Raw genomic sequence first — 12,803 nt, 5'->3', positions numbered from 1 at the left:
ACTTCACCTGTACTTCCCTTCCTTACCTCTCAATTCAAACGGACCTTTATAGAAAATTCATAATAAACTACATTGTGATTCTATCACGACCTACTTTAATTGTAAGCTGACTTTCTCTTTATCATTTATAAGTGAAATAAAAATTTATTAGCAACAAAACTACTTCTAAAAGTATTTTGTCAAAACATATGCTAAAAGTAAAGCCTAGCCCTAGATGATAATTCCGTTTTCAAACAAAAGCTTGCTATTACATCTCTGCCATCATAAGTTGATCGGCCACTACATTTCAAAAAATATAAAATAACTATAATTTATATTTCAATAAGAATATGTTTCTAAAAAAAATCAATAAGAAAAATTAATAATAAAAAAGTAAACAAACTAATTCATTGGCTCTGAAAATGTAATACGTAAAAGGAACTTAAAAATTAATAATGACAGTATTCTTTCACCTTCATGTCTTAAAAGTTATTTAATGACTATTTTCCCTATATTTATTTAGAATTTGCAATTTAACCACCTAGAAAGCAAAAATAATCCTTAAGACAAAAATCCTTTAGTGAGTGCCATAGAACAATAAAAAATAACAAAAATATAAAATGTAAAATTGAGATGATATTATGTAAAATCAACAAAAATATACAACCATAAATAAAAATATGAAGAAGAAAAGCCACGGATGCCCAGGAAAATACTGACTTTGTTTGATGGCGAATCTTGGACAACTAATCCAATCTTTGCTAACAGATCTAAATCTGCTCAGTAATTTGGCTGGGAGGAACTTTATTTCATCTTCAATAGCATCTTAAAATGAAATAGATTGTTCAAAGTCTAATCACTTAGATAAATATTGCCGATTTATCATGAAGCTTGCACAAAAATAAAAGTTTTTAGAACATATCCCAACCAAACGTGCTCTCTCCGAAAGGAAGTATGACTTGAGTTTTTAGAACATATCCCAACGCTACTTCCATTGTTGAAGAAAGGCTGCAGAACATGTATAGTGTAAAGGAAAGCTGAGTCGTCTTCATTACAGTCACCCTCCCCGCCCCCTTCTCAAACAAACAAAAAACACCCACACATGCACGCACATACATATTTGAACACAAATTGAAGGAAACCCAACCAAAAGGAGAGGTTTACATCTCTCTTTTGAATTAGGGAGATGTTCGATCAAATTCCATTGCATAGTAAGTGAAATATTCGTATTATTTTACCCGTGGCCATATCCAAGAGAAGGTACTTGATGTGGCCAACCGGGGCCAGTAAGTGAAAAATTCGTATTATTCCACATCAATGTTGAACACCAATTTATGATACTTATTAAGCTCAAACCAAGCGCTCCTTTGAAAAGAAAGAACAGGATCAGTGATTCGGCCACCATATAAGATAACATAGCAATCCAGACATAAGGAGACTAGGCAGTAGTTGAGCATTTTGGCTTCGAAATGCAGACAGAAGTACTATTAAGCACAAGGAATCTAACAGGACATGTAAATTAGGGTCACTAGATGCCTTCTAATTTCCATTTTTTTACAACCACCATTTTTTTTTTAATAAAATTGTATGCAAAAATACAGTTAAGATACAAACAACAATTCAGAATCCTAGCCTGGAAAACTCTGAAATCCACTAAACACTAACAAGGACAACCATATTGTGCCCAAATACTCACTGGACGAGACATTAGTAGTATCTTTTAAAATTGTATCATGGCTTACCATGGTGGAGACTCTTGGATACATAAACTACGCTGGACGCATATCCAGCTCTTTTATTGTCACACTCATCTAGTTTCAGTTCATACTGGAGCAGGAACTTGGGAATCTACCGACTTCAGTACCTCTTCACCCATTTCCTTGCATCCCACCAATTTCTGTATAAGCAAGTGTGAGTCATTAATCAATCAATAACACAATTTTACTACCTTAGATTGATAGAAAAATAACTTCTTTTTTTATAAGTAATAAGATTTATTGATATATAAAAATAAATAAATAAATGGACACCCTAGTACACAAGGGAGCATACAGGAGTTAACAAATCAGGTACCAAAATTACATAAATCAAGAAAAGAAATAAAAGGTTGGTGTCGCAAAGCCAAGCACCAATCCAATAAGGTTCTAAAGAAGGATAGCTTAAGGTCAGGCAAAGATCTCTCCTTATCTTCAAAACACTTGCTATTCCTTTCCTTCCAAAGACACCACATTAAAAAATGAGGAACAATTATCCATATATGTTCATTTTCGATGGCAACCAAACCGACCTTGATAGCTAGCTAAGAGCCCCACAACTGACTTAGGCATAACCCAACTTACTCTAAATAATCCCAAAACCATAGACCACAAATCCATAGCAACCAGACAATGAAGGAAAAGGTGGTAAACCGATTCACTATTGCACTTGCACATATAACACCAGTCAAAAATCTAAACCTTCCTTTTTCTTAAATTGTCAATTGTCAGACATTTCCACAAAGAAACAGTCCAGACAAAGAAGGCCACTCAAGAAGGGATCCTCTGATTTCATATGCTTTTCCAAGGGAAAAATAAATCATTAGTGCCAACTAAAAGAGAGTAGAAAGCACTAACCATAAACCCCTAATTTCTATCTAGTGTCCAACACATTTTATCCTCCCTAGTCCCCTTTACAGAAGAGTCATATATGGTAACTATGAAGCTCGAATAAGCCTCCACTTTTCCAATTGTTGACATCCCTAAAAAAACGTATATCTCAATGAAGGACCCCATTATGAAACTTCATAAGCTCGGCCACGCTTGCCTCCTTATCTCGGAAAATCAATAAATATATATATATATATATATATATATTAAGCAGAGACCCCATGCGAGAGAGCATGAGGTTCTACCATGTGGCGCATTCTTCAAAGAGAAATGAAATACTTTTAAGCCACGATAGAAATAAGAACAAATTTAAAAATAAAGACTCTTTATTTCCTTTGAACGTTCAATGTTTCAAGACTAATTTTTGTTGCTTTTAATTCAATGTTTCAAGAGTCAAGACTACTATTTGTATCATTTAGTTCAATATTTCAAGACTTTTCCTCTCTCTCACACACAAAACTCTTTGCATTTTCATTCACCCTTTTTAATTTCTACTCCTTTATATATACATGCCCACAGCCCTCATGCCATCTCATCTCAAATACACTCATACCAAAAACAATTTCATTTACCTTCAACGTTTCAACGACTCCTACATAACTCAACCTTTCAACGACACCTATATAACTCAATATTGTTGTACCATTTGATCCTAGCCCATATGAGTATAGGATGCGAGTCATGTGACTAAAGAAGGGGGCTTGCGTTTTTTATTCAATAACAGTAGTTTATAGTTTTGATGTTGAAATCGGACATTGTGGATTTTGTGAAGGTTGTGATTCCCTTTGAGTCTTTGGGTGTTTAGGATTTTGGTTTGGGAAAGTCATAAATGTATTTTGTTTTAGAACTAAGAAAAAAAATTGATTATTTTAGAAGTTAGCTATTTTTTCATTTTGTTTTAGAACTCATAATTTGTAGATTTTTTTTACTGTTATTTTGTGCAGTATGAGCCATAGTGATAAAAAGTAAAAATTAATGATGATTTCAAAGTGTTTTTCGTTTTTTTTAAAGGATACAAAAGCACAACTAAAGCCAATTAAATTTTGATAAATTTATGTGTTTTTATCCAATTTCTCATTGTTTAATCACGTTCTCTTTATGTTGATACTTACAAATGATTTCCTTAATTTCATTGAGATAACAAATTGGGTGTTTGAGATTGGGATCTATATATTTGGTTGTAAGAATAGAGTGGTTGAGGAAGTGCTTGAGAGGTTGCTTAAATTTACATAATTTTAGGATATAAAAGTATTTTATACTTTAAATTTTTATTTATAGATTTCAAAATCATTTAATCAATTTAAAAATAAAGGCTACTTTTAACCGTAAATATTATAATTTGTTATAGTCTTATAGTATTATACAATTTTTTAATAAAATATGAATTAAGAAAATCAAGTTTCAAAGTATTCAATAATATTGCGGGCAAACATAAATATTATACAACAAAATAAGTATTATATGTAGGTCTTAATATACATAAAAAATAATTTCAAATGAAATTGTAAAGTATCTACGCATCGCACAAGACATCATCTAGTTTTAAATAATTCAGAAATGCTAACCACAAGAGGTGTCTCCCCACACCATTGGTCATACCAAAACTTCACCCTCTTACCCAGCACCAATTTCATATAGAATATAGTGAGACAAAGAAGGCCAACCCTAGCTAATATAACTTTTAAGGACCAATCATGTAAATGTAAGCTTCATTCAAGAAATTAACAGAATTTCTATATCCTTTTTTATTATTATTATAAAAAATGAACTTTATTGCGATTTAAAAAAAAAAAAAAAAGTAACCCAAGTATACAGGGCATATACAACTGGGGACCAAACTATATGATTTAAACTATAAACTATAAGGTGAGCTGGTTAATTGAGCAGGGATATAGAGAAGGACTCAGGAAGGAAAGGAAAGAAACAACCATCTGGTGTTATTCCATTGCATTCTATTGCCCTAACAGAAATCAAACTGAATAACAAGATATCTTAAGTTCGTAAACTTCTACCAAAAAGTGAAGGTGAACAGAGAAAATTCGCAGGAAAAAAGAAATGTACATACATTTCCAGCTGAGTATATGTCACCCGTTCGATAACCCCTACTCAAAGTATCCAATACTGCAGCCTCAATTCTCTTGGCAGTATTTTCTTCCCCTAGGCCATACTTTAAAAGCATGGCAGCACTAAGTACTGTTGCTAATGGGTTTGCCTTATCCTGCATATTACATCATGACATTCTCAATGAAAATACATGTTACCATTCAAGATTATAGAAAATTTAAAGTGTTGACCAACCAACCTGTCCAGCAATATCAGGAGCAGAACCATGAATTGGTTCAAACAGTCCAGGTCCCTGAAAGGGAAATATTCAACATTGTCACATGAAAAGAATATCATTCATTTAAAAGACACATGCAGTACAAAATTTCTTTCTAGATAATTCCAAAAGCTTTTAATATAGAGAATTAAATGATTCTCCATACCGATTCACCAAGACTGGCAGATGGAAGCATCCCAATACTTCCCGTAATCATTGAAGCCTCATCAGACAAAATGTCACCAAATATGTTGTTTGTCACGATTGTATCAAACTACAATTTTCATAGTCAAACATTGTAAGGCTTGCATTTCTGATCAATGGGACACTGAAGGTTCACTTTCCTTTACAAAATTTTCCTGAGCTGGGTGTAAAATGAAAAGAAAGATTATGTGAATCTGTGTTGAAGACAAACCTGTTTTGGATCTCGAACAAGCTGCATTGCAGCATTATCAACATACATGTGTGAGAGTTCAACATCAGGATATTCTGAGGCTATTGCCGTAACTCTTTTTCTCCAAAAAATTGATGCCTGAAAATTCATTGACCAATGTATATTACTCTAATGATGTTGTAGCATCCTTTGCAACATAAACTGAAACATTTACCATAGTATGATACTACATCATTTACTGCAACACCAGCCAATGATACCTCATTCTTCAACCATTCAATGTATTAACCTAATGATTTTGTAGTTTCAATATTGAAAAATCTGTCCCTACAGTAGTACAAAATATACAACAGATTATAGCATACTTTAAGCACAGCCATTACGTCTTGATAGTCATTCTAAACTGAATAGGTATCCCCCACCCCCAACTATTGAATTATCAAAAAGTATGTAAATTTGAATAGCCAAAAAAAAAAAAAAAAACACAAGAAAGGTTACGTGAAAAAAAAAAAAGGAAGTCCACAGGAATGACTAGAAAACTCTCAAGGCATGAAACGCAAGAGACATACTTAAACCAACTGCTGTCACACAGCATATATGGATGTTGGGCTATTACTGAACAATGACCTTCCACATCAATTGTAATGCAAGTACAGTGTGGAAGATGAATCATGATGATCCACTACAAAATGTACCAAACCATTGACCAGCTAATTGCTGTTGAAACACATCGATGCTACTTGATTATAAATAAAATTGTATCCTGTAAGTTCATCTATTCTATTCTTTAACAGTCAACACTTGCGCAATTATGTTAAACCATAATAGTTGAAAATTTGCCTAATATGTGTCTCTGTAGTTTCATCATTCATTGCCATTCTATCAGTTTCCTTTTTATGAATTTTCTTTGGATAAGTAAAAATTTTATTGATATGAGAAGCATCACAACTCAGGTACACTAGAATTTGTACTTGACTTTAGTTTCCATTACACAGGAAGTGTATTTGAGTTCAGCTTGCTTTTTATTAATTTTGAAATGGTTTGCATGACAAGAACACAACAAAAATAACCTTCTTTTCCATCTCATATACAATTACTTGTAGACATTTCAAGGTTCAGAAAACAAGGAAATATCATCTTGATTACGATATAATTTGGTTTACATTTCATAAATGTCAGATCTGAATAAAAGGATGTACTGTTCATGTCCATAATAGTATAGAATATATCAGTAATCAACAGGTAACCATGTCATCTGTATGTGATAGCCACATATTAATAATATTATTATGTACTTCTCATTTTTAATATAGAACATGTTTCGAGTGTTATACAAATACACAAACTCAAGCCAAAAATTCAGCTTAAACTATCGAAGCTGTGAACATTTATTAAGTGATTTCAATGTTTCACATAAACGTCAGTGTTGTATTCAACACTGTCTTCTAGTTGTCAACTTCCAAGCACGGCAACTAGTAAGATGCATGACAAAAATTAGTGAGAGAAGGGAGAATATTAAGGGAAAGAAGAACTAGGGGAGGGTATGACAGAGAGGGAGAGAGAGTGAACTCTCAACTCTCAATGTCCCCCCCCCCCCCCCCCAAAAAAAAAAAAAAAAAAAAAAAAAAAGGAAAGAAAAGTCTCCTTGGTTTTTTTTTTTCCAAAAGATTTTATTTCAATTAAGACTAGATTGATGATTGCTTGACACAATGACCAAAAAAGACCAAGACCAAGACCTCTGATATACAATTCATCTCTTATGAAATAGGTAAAGTCCTGGTGCACACTTAGCTAAAATTCCCTCACACAACTACCACAGGTGATAGGACACGTAAGGTAACTTATTAAAATAAAAACTTACAACCCCACAGTATATGAGAACAAATGATTTTTTTCTGACACTGTTGCTTGAGTCTTTCTACAAGGTGGCCATGCTCATCTGTTATATGATAAGTCTACACCATAAATTATGACCGAAAATCTTTTTTACAACTTTGGCAAAGAATTGCATAACAAGCCAAGAAACCACAAAAGTACCTCCAACACATTGGCTTTGTCAACAGAACAAAGTTTTCCACTCCGCTTCCGAGCAGTCTCAAATGCAACACGAGCAATGCGATCAATCTGATATGCATATAAATTACAAGTTAAAACCCTTTATTTCAATCATACAAAATTTTTATTGTTTATAAGATTTCATCATACGAAATTATTCAGGATAACTCAGGAAACAAGACATCTAAGGAAACTAACATGAATTTCCTTTTTTTTTTTTTTTTTTTTGATATGTAAACTTGAATTTCCATTAACACTAACAGACCACCAAAAAAACAGTGCACAGTTGGAAATTATTAGGATTTGAATGCCATATGTATTCATATTGATAGAAATCCCTAAGGTCCTGTTATTTTGTTCAAAACAGAAAATCTTAAAATTTGAGAAGAATCAAGGCACGAATGCAAGACATGAAATTCCCCAACTACCTTTCAATTGTTCTGTTTCTTTTTGGAAATTAAATACCCCATGGTAAGCCTATGCTTCATTCAGTGGAAAAATACAATTATTTTAGACTTCAGGTTAGTTTTAGTTCATTCAAATTGATAGCATATATCTCTATTCTTAAAGATGTAGCATGACAAAATGATCCTTTGCAGTTCATATCTCCTTATATGTTTAAGTTAGCCATTCGTAGGATCAATAGGAGATGCACTTCTCTGTCTTTTCTTGATACCTCTTTACCAAGTACAGCCTATATGGTCTACAATGACGAACAAAATAATCAATGCATGTATTTAACAGTCAGAGAAATTTTAAGTTGATATCAGCTTCAGTTGCCCTAAATTGAAATGTGATACAGATATCACAATCAGAACGCAATAGCTTACGAATCAAGACTTGTGATAAAAGTTATGACAAACAGGAATAATTTAAAAACTATCGAATCTCGCAAGAGCCCTTTTCTGTGCTAGAATGGGAAAAATTGATAGAATACAAGTTAGCATAGAAGATTACTAGTAAACAAATCCGTATCAGAGAACTACCTCATGTGTAGCATACACCTCAGTGTTGAAGCCAATCTCCTGACCATTTTCATTGACGCCAAAACCCCTTGGCTTTCCAAAGTAAATACCTATGTCAAGAAGAAAAGATACATGATTACTCCAAGAAGGAAAAATTTTTACAAAAGAAAATCAAATCTATGCAAATTCGTACACTGACCTCCAGTAAGCTCTCTTACAACCATTAGGTCAACTCCTTCAGCAACCTCTTTCTTCAAAGTTGAAGCATCCACTAACTGAAATGCGTAAATAGCATAAAACTATTATCAGTTACACATCAGAAATGGAACATTCAAAAATAAGCATATAAAAGGAAAAAAATTAAAACTAATTTCAAGATTCTGTCTGTCCCACAGGCTTCTCCAGCATCAAGCAACAGTGCAAGTCTTCTTTCAATAAACAATTCTATGTTTACCTAATGCCATCATTTCAAACAAGTGACACTCACAACTCCAGCAGATCAACAACTGGGAGACCAATTCGATATTTAACAAAATTGAAAATAATTAAAAAGGTTAATAAGAAAACAAACAAACCCAGATTCATGCTGTTCATCAACATATATCTGGACACCACAGTTACCAGAACTTTCTTTTCAATATAAGGCCACATTTCTTTTTGGCAAAAAACCTTTTTCCAGAAAAAATTTTCTCCATTTTCATGTGTTTGGGGTGCTTGAAATCTTGGTCAAACCGGAAACATTTTTGCTTGACCAAGGATAACATGATTAAAGGGGGAAAACTATTATGCCTAAAAAATTTTAAAAACATTTTCCACCCATCTTCCCACTCCCTCCCCCACTCTCTCTCTCTCTCTCTGAAGTTCAGAATGCCACTGCCAGCCTCCACCAGAGACCATTGCTGCCACCAGCCTTCCTTTCACTCTCCCTTCTCCCTCCATACCAAACCAGATCCCCAACAGCCGCCAACCACACCACTGTCTCCACCAACTCACCACCCTCTTGCTCCACTTACTCTCTTACATTTTTTGACACAATATTTTACGCCAAAACAAATAAAACATAAGATATTCATGAACATAAAGTATAGATTATGCCCATATCCATGAATTTCTTAACTCTTTATGCATGCAGAATAGAAGCTTTTAACTGTTAAAAGCTTTAGATTAGACATGGATTGTATCAAACTGCAAGAGGAATTGCAGGCATATTAATGCAGTCAAAAATTAGCAAAAACTCTCTAGGGCGCAAAAGAGATTCTTTTATTTGTTACATACCATTGAGAATTGGAAACATCAGTGATGATAAATTAAGTACACAGAATATATCTAACACACACACACACACACATCTATATATAAGCTAATTATCAAAACCTGACTTCATAAATCCATAATGAGATGGAACTGTTTTACTTCAATAAAACCTATGAGTCTCAAATCCAAATAAAATTCATTCAAGCAACTACAGTAAGGGATATAAATTCCAAGTTGTTCTGAAAACCCAAAAAGTAGTTTGAATACTGGACCAAACTAAGTAATCGTGCTAATGTGCACACGTGAGTCTGAACTTTTGGTGGCACAGAAGGAGATTACTTTGCAGTGTGCCAAGCTTCATAACCGAAATGAAAATTTTTGATTATGTCATCAGTCACGGTATTCTTGGTATAAAACTATTTTCTTGGTCATTATGTCAAATGCAACCCATGAGATCAACAACATATACAAACATTGAGTATTGACACACTGGCTTTCAAGAAACTAAAGCACTAGGCCCTTGAGTCATTCAATTTTATTTGGACAATTTAAAACTTAATTCAATTCTCAAATTTTTTTGTTTTTTGGTAAGGTAAATGTGCATTTGGTGGATCTTGAACCCCCCAACTTCACCCTCTACCTCATTTTTGGTAAGGTAGCATTTATGTTAGAATTCATTGGCTTCAATTCTCTTTGGAATAATCCAGATTTGAAACCTGATGTGCATATAATTAAAATTCAAAATTCACAGTCATAAAATTTACTCCCAATAATTTTTGCAATAGGAAAAAATATTACCTGTGGTAAAACAGTTGCGGGCCTCAAATTTGCAAACACTTGAAGGCCAGCCCGAAGCTGAAGTAACCCAGTCTCTGGCTTCAAGTGCTTCTCATTTTTATCCCACTTGTACCTTAACATAAAAAAAACAAGTCACATCAATTAATTAAATTACACGAATTGCAACAAAATTCAACATACATACATGCATTAGTGACAAAATTTTCCACATCTGCTTAGGTCGCATGTTGTGATTGGTGCTAATAAAAGTAGTGTCAGAAGTGAAGTGGGCTCATGTGAAAGTGATGTTCCTCCTATCACAACTCATAATATCAACAGTTGTGAACACTATTATTCTAGTGTACATCAAAAGAATTAGTAGTTACCCTCCAATAGCTCCGAGCAAAACGGCATCGGATTGTTTAGCGGCAGAAAGGGTCTCAGCCGGCAATGGAAGGCCAGTCGAATCCAAGGCAGCTCCACCCACAGGCATCTCTTGGAAATCAAATTCAATCCCTAATATATAATAAATAAATCCAACATATATAATAATTAAATTATGGTCAAACTTAAACCCTAAAAACTAAACTAAACCCCTTGAAAGCATAAAAATCTATTAGATTAAGAAAGAAAGAAAAAAAACATTACGAAATTTAATAAGTAAATAATAATAAATAAATAAAAAGCCGAAATTGTGAAAATAATCGAAAGCTTATGAGTTATATAACTGGTAAGAGCAAATGTGATAGGGAAATGAAGGGACCTTCGAGAGAGGCGGCAAGCTTGAGGACGTTGGTGGCGACGGAGATGACCTCAGGGCCGATACCATCACCAGGAAGCAGAGTGATGGTGTAGCGTTTTGAAGGTGTGGTAGCGGCGCACCTGATTCGGCCCACTGAGTTTTTATAAGAGGAGGAGGGGCTCATGCCCATGAAGAAAGGCTTCGCAATCGCATTGTTGAGTTGCAGACTAGACATTGCCATTGCTCTCAACTCAACTGAGATGTGAGTTCAGTTCAGAGCAATGTTGTGACTTTTGACCCTGTTTTGTTGTTTTGTCTGTCAACTCGTGAGTGAGTGGAAGAAAGGGAAGCTGCAAAAACCAAATTTCACATTTGCCTCTCCAATTTTTATTTTTAACTATTAATTTAAAGTTTTTTTTTCTTCTCAAAAAAAAAATTTTAGGTTTCTTTTTTATTCTTTTCTTTTATAAAGTCCACCACTTTGCAAAGATGGGTGACACAAAGAAAAATTAACTTTTTTTTTTTTTTTGGAGGAACTAATAAAAATTAACTTGATAGGTTTAAGGAAGGACAGTGGATTTCAACCCTGAATGATTATGCTAGAAACATCAAAAAATAAAATAAAAATAATAATGAGAGTTGCTACATCCACAACATTTTCACAACAAATTACAGCTGGTTAGTTGTTATTGGTTCAAATTTGAATCTAACAATAGGATTATTTTTTTACTCCAACAATAACAACCAGTAATAACCTACCACTTAAGATTTGTTATAAAAATATTGTGAAAATATTGTGCACATATTATTTCTCAAAAAAAATATATCAATAAACTAAGTTACAAATCTAAGTGCTTTCGTTAAAAACTAGTAGGTGCACAAAATAATGACACTTGTCTTTTCATTAATGTATATAAAGACACAGGTCATCTTTTAGAAAGGTGTAAACTTAGGAATTTTTTAGAAAATAACTATAAAATCCAAACAATATCATTAGTTAGGAAACGTTTCAAACTAATTTGGTTTCTAACAATTTGAGTCTAGAAGACTTGATTTTTGGGTTATAAAATCAAGTATATTGTACTCGAGTTTCTTGTTTTGCCAGCAGCTGAGGTGGCCAGAGTGTCCACGTAAGCCAGAAATCGAGTTCATTGGACTCAGTTTGTAAGCCAAGAAACCGAGTTCATTGGACTAGTTTTGTAAGCCAAGAAACCGAGTTCATTGGACTAGTTTTTTAAGCCAAGAAACCGAATTCATTGGACTCGGTTTGCAAGCCTAGAAACCAAGTTCATTGGACTCGGTTTGGTTTAAAGGAAATCGAGTCCATTGTACTCGGTTTCCTTTCAGTCCACGTGTCCATCATCGCATGCACTCAAAAAAACTCAAGTTCAAAAAACACACAGTTACTCTCACTCTCATTCCCTCTCACTCTCAGTCTCTCTCTCTCACTCTCACTCAGTCTCTCTCTCACTCTCACTCTCACTCCCATTCCCTCTCGCTCCGTCGCCGTCGCTCTCAGTCTCTCATTCCCTCTCACTCTCATTCCCTCTCGCTTCGTCGCCGTTGCCCCCTCTCGCTCCGTCGCCATCACTGCCTCTCGCTCCCGTCGCTCCGTCTCCGCCTCGCTCAATTTTTCTCCCTCACTCTATCTCTTTTTTCTGGGTTTATTGGT

The 12,803-nt window shown here is 34.1% G+C and overlaps 1 protein-coding gene across 1 annotated transcript; it reads right to left on the bottom strand.

The window, feature by feature from the left end:
- Window positions 1–1,466: 1,466 nt before the first annotated feature.
- LOC126725813 (3-isopropylmalate dehydrogenase 2, chloroplastic-like) lies at window positions 1,467–11,499 on the bottom strand. Its single transcript, XM_050430767.1, has 11 exons — window positions 11,153–11,499; window positions 10,776–10,905; window positions 10,411–10,522; window positions 8,558–8,633; window positions 8,380–8,468; window positions 7,376–7,462; window positions 5,360–5,476; window positions 5,111–5,218; window positions 4,927–4,980; window positions 4,690–4,842; window positions 1,467–1,876 (listed from the first exon to the last, which is right to left on the bottom strand). Exons 1-11 carry the CDS (start codon window positions 11,370–11,372, stop codon window positions 1,802–1,804), a joined length of 1,221 nt encoding a protein of 406 aa, XP_050286724.1. The 5' UTR covers window positions 11,373–11,499; the 3' UTR covers window positions 1,467–1,801.
- Between the last annotated feature and the right edge of the window lie 1,304 nt (window positions 11,500–12,803).

This window comes from Quercus robur, chromosome 5, assembly GCF_932294415.1.
Source record: "Quercus robur chromosome 5, dhQueRobu3.1, whole genome shotgun sequence".
Taxonomy (NCBI): Eukaryota; Viridiplantae; Streptophyta; class Magnoliopsida; order Fagales; family Fagaceae; genus Quercus; species Quercus robur.
This window is presented reverse-complemented; position numbering and strand designations above follow the sequence as displayed.

What these genes read in the sequence shown, in the direction of transcription:
- LOC126725813 (XM_050430767.1), bottom strand. Translation starts at nt 11,372, where the DNA reads ATGGCAATGTCTAGTCTGCAACTCAACAATGCGATTGCGAAGCCTTTC. An exon ending in ACAAAGCCAATGTGTTGGAG is followed by an intron (nt 5,477 to 7,375) that starts GTACTTTTGTGG and finishes ATGAATTTTCAG; the next exon opens with GCATCAATTTTTTGGAGAAA. An exon ending in TTGTTCGAGATCCAAAACAG is followed by an intron (nt 5,219 to 5,359) that starts GTTTGTCTTCAA and finishes TGAAAATTGTAG; the next exon opens with TTTGATACAATCGTGACAAA.